The 7,206-nt window shown below is 39.6% G+C and overlaps 1 protein-coding gene across 1 annotated transcript; it reads right to left on the reverse strand.

Moving 5' to 3' along the window:
• Window positions 1-952: 952 nt before the first annotated feature.
• LOC128617126 (uncharacterized) lies at window positions 953-2,749 on the reverse strand. Its single transcript, XM_053640133.1, has 4 exons — window positions 2,644-2,749; window positions 2,074-2,415; window positions 1,514-1,653; window positions 953-1,235 (listed from the first exon to the last, which is right to left on the reverse strand). Exons 1-4 carry the CDS (start codon window positions 2,711-2,713, stop codon window positions 1,146-1,148), a joined length of 642 nt encoding a protein of 213 aa, XP_053496108.1. The 5' UTR covers window positions 2,714-2,749; the 3' UTR covers window positions 953-1,145.
• Between the last annotated feature and the right edge of the window lie 4,457 nt (window positions 2,750-7,206).

The following is a 7,206-nucleotide window of genomic DNA, read 5'->3' on the forward strand; positions in this document are numbered from 1 at the left end:
GAAGCCAGGCACCAGTCATCACCTGGCCAATACCATCCCTACAGTGAAGCATGGTGGTGGCAGCATCCTGCTATGGGGATGTTTTTCAGCGGCAGGAACTGGGAGACTAGTCAGGATCGAGGGAAAGATGAATGCAGCAATGTATAGAGACATCCTTGATGAAAACCTTCTACAGAGAGCTCTGAACCTCAGACTGGGGTGAAGGTTTATCTTCAAACAGGGCAACAACCCTAAGCACACAGCCAAGATAACGAAGGAGTGGCTACAGGACAACTCTGTGAATGTCCTTGAGTGGCCCAGCCAGAGCCCAGACTTGAACCCGATTGAACATCTCTGGAGAGATCTGAAAATGGCTGTGCTCCCCATCCAACCTGATGGAGCTTGAGAGGTCCTGCAAAGAAGAATAGGAGAAACTGCCCAAAAATTGGTGTGCCAAGCTTGTAGCATCATACTCAAAAAGACTTGAGGCTGTAATTGGTGCCAAAGGTACTTCAACATTCAAGTATTGAGCAAAGGCTGTGAATACTTATGTACATGTGCTTTTTTATTTTTTATTTTTAATAAATTTGAAAAGATTTCAAACAAACTTCTTTCATGTTGTCATTATGGGGTATTGTTTGTAGAATTTTGAGGAAAATAATGAATTTAATCCATTTTGGAATAAGGCTGTAACATAACAAAATGTGGAAAAAGTGAAGCACTGTGAATATTTTCAGGATGCACTGTAAATAAATAAATAAATGTAAAGTACTGCCTTTGGTGATGACAACTTGAGTAAGCCTGTTGTGTATCAGTGGATAAAGAATTTCCAAGTTGGCTGAAAATGATGTTTGTTCAGTGCAGCTATCATCATCAACAACAGATTAAATATACATTTAAAAATGGCGATTTTATTATCTAATGATCCAAGTAATTGGTTTTACAGTAAAAAAAAAAAGAGATTTAGACTGCACTACCACATTATATTTTATTTCAGTTAAAATATTACAAACATGACAGTAAATAAAAACATAAATGCCAGAATAATCTTAACATTTTTATGCAAGAACGGCAGGCAAGCTTAAAAGCATTCTTGAGCATTTCAGTAATGACAAAATAAACAACCATTAAATTTTTTAACAAAGTGGGGGGAAAAAAAGATCATCTTATTTATTATTCACACGGTGCATATCCTCATAGACTGGGTTATATTCTCTTGATGCATCATCTGCCTGATTCACACATCTGGCCTTCACCTATAAATAAAAACAAATGTAACCTTTGAGCTGACTCAGTTTTCTCTTTCCATCTTGCATTGCTAAAACAAACCACAGGCACCACATGACAATGGCCTGTTGGGAAATGCAGAGTTTTGCATGACAAATTACCACACTGAAAAACATGAAAGCGCAGACAGTGGAGCGGATGCTCTCTCTCACACAAAACTCTGACAACATGCACGCATATATAGTTTTATAATGACAATATAAGACCAGTTCATCCAAATTGGTGCAGACTGATCTGTTGTGCCTACCTTGGGTGCTAACACCCACATCACCAGGAAAAACACTACAAGCATAGTGCATGCAGTCAGGACAGAGATGAGTACCAGTGGCTCAGACATGGCAGATGACTCTTTACCAGTTGATTTTTGGACATATGTCTTATCCACATCTGCAAGACCCACATATCAGTTAGAACCTTCATTATTATTACAATATTGTCTTAATATCTAGGTTATATGTAATCAATGAAACTAATATGGACTACAACAAAAATATGGACTATCTGGGGATCCTTATTGCCTGAGTTAGGAAACACTGATCTAGGATAAAGACAACTGTGTTTATATGTGAATTTGTACTTTGCTTAATAAATTGAAATAATTCCCATTTGATGCTGCTGCACAAGGCAAATATTGACAATAACCACACATTTGTCTCACACTTTTTTCTTTGTCTAACTGAAAATGGTAGGACACAAAGAATTAATTATGCACTGTTATTTAGTATCTCAGCAGTCAGTAGCATAGCAAAGTGCTGTCAGCATCAATATTGCCTAAAATATATAGTCTAAAGATGGATGCATGCTTACCATTGACAAACAGGAGAATGCTGCATCCTTCTTCTTTTACTTCTTCTTTTTTATCCACATCATATTTCTTATACAGACCTATGTACAGTCCAGAGTCTTTCAGCTGCAGGTCACTAATCGTCATAGTTACTTTCTGTATGGGGCCACTGATTTTCACTCTTTCTCTGTACTCCTTACTGAGAGTAACATTGTTAGTTTGTTTGTCATAGACCCCCACTACATGCTTGCCTGGGAGTCGTGCATATAGTCCTAAATTATCTTTTTCATTGTCGTCCGTGTTGCACTTCATGGTAAAATTTTCCCCCTTTTTCATCTTTACAAAACCATTCTCCATCGCAGGGGCTGTGTAAAGACATGAGAATGTATCAAGCCTTCTTCAAATCAAAATAAAACAAAACAAAACACCCTATTGCTCATTACAATACCATATCATAAAAGGTTGCCATTTTTAACCATGTCCAATGAAAATATAAAGTTTGTTGAAATGTCCCATCAGATGTTTCTATCTAAATGTGTTAATAATTCATGAAAATAATGAAAGACAATTATAAGAGAAAATGCTGCTCTCACCTGATCCTTGAACGCTGTAGGCAGCCAAAACAGCAATAAAGCACAACCTTACAGTCAGAGTTGTCATCATGGCTACATGAGCAAAACTAAATCTAGCTCACATAGTGTGCTGCTTCATATAGTCATAACAGGAAATACCTGTAAAGGCAGATGTGCTGATGCTGACACAATTATGTCGCAAATAATCAACTGACGCACATTCATTCACACAAACCTTAAGGAAGATAAAACAAAACTAGTACCCACTGAGCACACATACGTCTTTAAAAGGTGTGGACATCTGGAAGAGATCGAGTTCTATTTCAGGTATCATATTTAATCTTATGAAACTGACCAAATGAACTTTAACTCACACTAAAAGCACCGAGGCTTAGAAATAAGACGGATCCTACGAAAACAAAGGGAAGAGTGACATCTGGTGGTTACGAAAAATTATAGCAGTCGTAAAAAGTCGCAGACCTCCACCCGGTATTTACACTTACCGTCCACTTTAATAGGAACACCTGTACATCTGCTAATTTATGCAGTTATCCAAGCAGCTAATCATGTGGCAGCATGGTTGTTGGTGCCACATAGACTGGTTTGAGTATTTCAGAAACTGTTGTTCTCCTGGTGTTTTTTCTAGACAAAAGCATCTTGTGAGCAGAGGGTCTGTAGGCTGAAACACCATTTTGATGAAAGACATCAGAGGAGATTGACCAGACTGGTTTGAGCTGACAGGAAGTCTATAGTAACTCAAATAAGCACCCTTTACAGCTGTGGTGAGCAGAAAATCATCTCAGAGTGCACAACATATGAAACCTTGAGGTGGATGAGCTATATGAGCAGAAGACCCCATTCTACTCCAGTCAGCCAAGAACAAGAATCTGAGGCTATCATGGACCCAGACTCAAATCAACTATTTTGCATTTTGTACTTCAAATTTTATTCAGAAGAAAACATCATCTTATAACAAGCCTGTGGAAACAGGAACTAGGCATAATAATTAAGCAGTGACGTCTTTTGGAGATGAACTTTATAGAAATGATTGAGCTCTTTATTAAAAGGAGTGAGAAGACTCACTCCTCCAAAAATGTCAAATATCTCTCTCTCTCCGCATGTGCTGAGTGTGAAGTGAAAGCGTGCAAAGCTCTCTAGCATTTTGCCAATTTTCTGCTTGTTTTTTGTTTGTTTGTTTGTTTATTTTCCTACTGGATTAAATTAATGAAAGCAAAGGAGTGGTGGTGTTCCTAAGAAAACAAAACCTCATCAATAAACTGATCCAAACTGGAATATGGGTGAAAGGAGCCCCAAGTTTCCCCTCTATTGGCCCCTGCAACGCAAGTCGTTATCTCTAACGTGCCCCCGTTCATCCAAGATGAGGTGATAATAAAGGAGCAGAGCCCACACAAGAACACCCTTAGACAAAAACGTACTCCCAAGTTTAAGAACAATAAAGCCGAACTGGAAACTGGGGGAGAGAAGATGGACAAGGTGATGGTATCGTACAAACAGCCACAGCAGGAGAATGAGGGCCCAGAGTGCAGCGCAGGAGCTACAAGAGGGGAACTGCTCACAGACATGGAGGAGGCAGAGGTCAACCCAGATCAGCCAAATACTTTTGACTTTTCAGAACAGCCTGAACAACTGTACACCACAGAACAAATGAACCAGTTTTTAGAATTGACCAAAGGAAAACCGAACATCTCACTGACAAATTACTGTCAGAAATTTTTTTTTTTCAGTAACATCTGCATCGACACAATTGTTAGCGTTAGTTGAGGAGATAGAGTCGGTGTTGGGGAGACTGTTGTGTTTGTCACTGACCTTTTTGATATCTGGCTCCAATGTGTCACCACACTGTGTGTCGTTAACTCCAGGCTCCGGCTCTCCAGCTGACTGTCCCCCAACTGCTGCTGCTGTAACCTGGCTGAGTCGCTCCCTGAGCTCCCCAGCTGCGCAGCTCTGTGCAGACAGACAAACTTCTTGTGTCTGATGTTCCCACACTCGAAACATTTCAGACGTTCCGTGGTAGCAAACAGATGTAGTTACTATCGCCATGTTTGCATTTGAAATTCACATTAAGTGTATTGTCTTGAGTATTCAAAAACATAAAAACTTGTCTACATAAATACAAGACATGCGTCACTCCGAGTGAAGACATTCCGAGTTTTTGCAGATGAGTGGAATCAGTCTTATTGAGCTGGCGAACTTCCTGAAGCGGGCCAGCTCCTTCATTATCACCTCGTCTTCGATGAACTGGGGCACGTTAGAGATAACGACTCACGTTGCAGGGGCCAATAGAGGAGAAACTTGGGGCTCCTTTCACCCATATTCCAGTTTGGATCAGTTTATTGATGAGGTTTTGTTTTCTTAGGAACACCACCACTGCTTTGTTCATCCAGGAGGCAGAGTAGATGTTCTCACACCTGACCTGCTCTCCCACCGCTAACAGAACCTCCTCCACCTGTGCTCAACTCTCTGGTACATACCTGATGCCATGCTGGAGAGACAGCATCTACCCAGCAGCCTCAGAGGCCATGGTGTCTCGCTCACTCTCTCCCACTTTCAGCTTTTTACAGCTTGTGTACTTTACCTAATATTTTAGTGCTTTCACTAATTTAATCCAGTATGAAAAAGAAACCAAAAAACAAGCAGAACATTGGCAAAATGCCAGAGAGGGGGGGGGAGAGAGAACGAGAGAGAGAGAGAGAGAGAGAGAGAGAGAGAGAGAGAGAGAGACTTTGACTTTTTACATTTGAGATTTTACATTTTTGGAGGAGTGAGTCTTCCACAGTCATCGACATTACTTTTCAAACAAAGTAATAAAGAGCTAAATCATTTCTATACAGTTTATTTCAAAAAGACGTCAGTGCTTAATTATTAGGCCTAGTTCCTGTTTCCACAGGCTTGTTATAAGATGACATTTTTTTCTGAATGTAATTTGAAATACAAAATGCTAAATAGTTGATTTGAGTCTGTGTCCATGATAGCCTCAGATTCTTGTTCTTGGCTGACACCTCAAGGGTTCATGTGCTGTGCACTCTGAGATACTTTTCTGCTTACCACAGCTGTAAAGAGTGCTTATCTGAGTTACTATAACCTTCCTGTCAGCTCAAACCAGTCTGGTCATTCTTCTCTGATGTCTCTCATCAAAACGGTGTTTCAGCCTACAGACCCTCTGCTCACAAGATGCTTTTGTCTAGAGAAAACACCAGGAGAACAACAGTTTCTGAAATACTCAAACCAGTCTATGTGGCACCAACAACCATGCTGCCACATGATTAGCTGCTTGGATAACTACATAAATTAGTAGATGTGCAGGTGTTCCTATTAAAGTGGACGGTAAGTGTAAATACCGGGTGGAGGTCTGCGACTTTTTACGACTGCTATAATTTTTCGTAACCACCAGATGTCACTCTGCCCTTTGTATTCGTAGGGTCTGTCTCATTTCTAAGCCTCGGTGCTTTTAGTGTGAGTTAAATTTCATTTGGTCAGTTTCATAAGTTTATTAAGATACCTGAAATAGATGTCCAGACCTTTTTCAGACGTATGTGTGCTCAGTGGGTACTAGTTTTGTTTTATCTTCCCTAAGGTTTGTGTGAATGAATGTGCGTCAATTGATTATTTGCAACATAATTTTGTCAGCGTCAGCACATCTGCCTTTACAGTTATTTCCTGTTATGGCTATATGAAGCAGCACACTATATGAGCTAGATTTAGTTTTGCTCATGTAGCCATGATGACAACTCTGACTGTAAGGTTGTGCTTTATTGCTGTTTTGGCTGCCTACAGCGTTCAAGTATCAGGTGTGAGCAGCATTTTCTCTTATAATTGTCTTTCATAACCATCATGAATTATTAACACATTTAGATAGAAACATCTGATGGGACATTTCAACAAACTTTATATTTTTGTTAGACATGGTTAAAAATGGCAACCTTTTATGATATGGTATTGTAATGAGCAATAGGGTGTTTTGTTTTGTTTTATTTTGATTTGAAGAAGGCTTGATACATTCTAATGTCTTTTCACAGCCCCTGCGATGGAGAATGGTTTTGTAAAGATGAAAAAGGGGGAAAATTTTACCATGAAGTGCAACACGGACGACAATGAAAAAGATCTTTTATCACTATATGCACGACTCTCAAGCAAGCATGTAGTGGGGGTCTATGACAAACAAACTAACGACTTTTCTCTCAGTAAGGAGTACAGTGAAAGAGTGAAATTCAGTGGCACCATGCAGAAACTAACTGTGACGATTAGTGACCTGCAGCTGAAAGACTCTGGACTGTACATAGGCCTGTATAAGAAATATGATGTGGAGAAAAATGAAGAAGTAGAAGAAGAAGGATGCTGCATTCTCCTGTTTGTCAATGGTAAGCATGCATCCGTCTTTAGACTATATATTTTAGGCAATATTGATGCTGACAGCACTTTGCTATGCTACTGACTGCTGTGATACTAAATAACAGTGCATAATTAATTCTTTGTGTCCTACCATTTTCAGTTAGACAAAGTAAAAAGTGTGAGACAAATGTGTGGTTATTGTCAAGATTTATCTTGTGCAGCAGCATCAAATGG

The sequence above is a fragment of the Ictalurus furcatus genome, chromosome 2, assembly GCF_023375685.1.
Source record: "Ictalurus furcatus strain D&B chromosome 2, Billie_1.0, whole genome shotgun sequence".
NCBI lineage: Eukaryota > Metazoa > Chordata > Actinopteri > Siluriformes > Ictaluridae > Ictalurus > Ictalurus furcatus.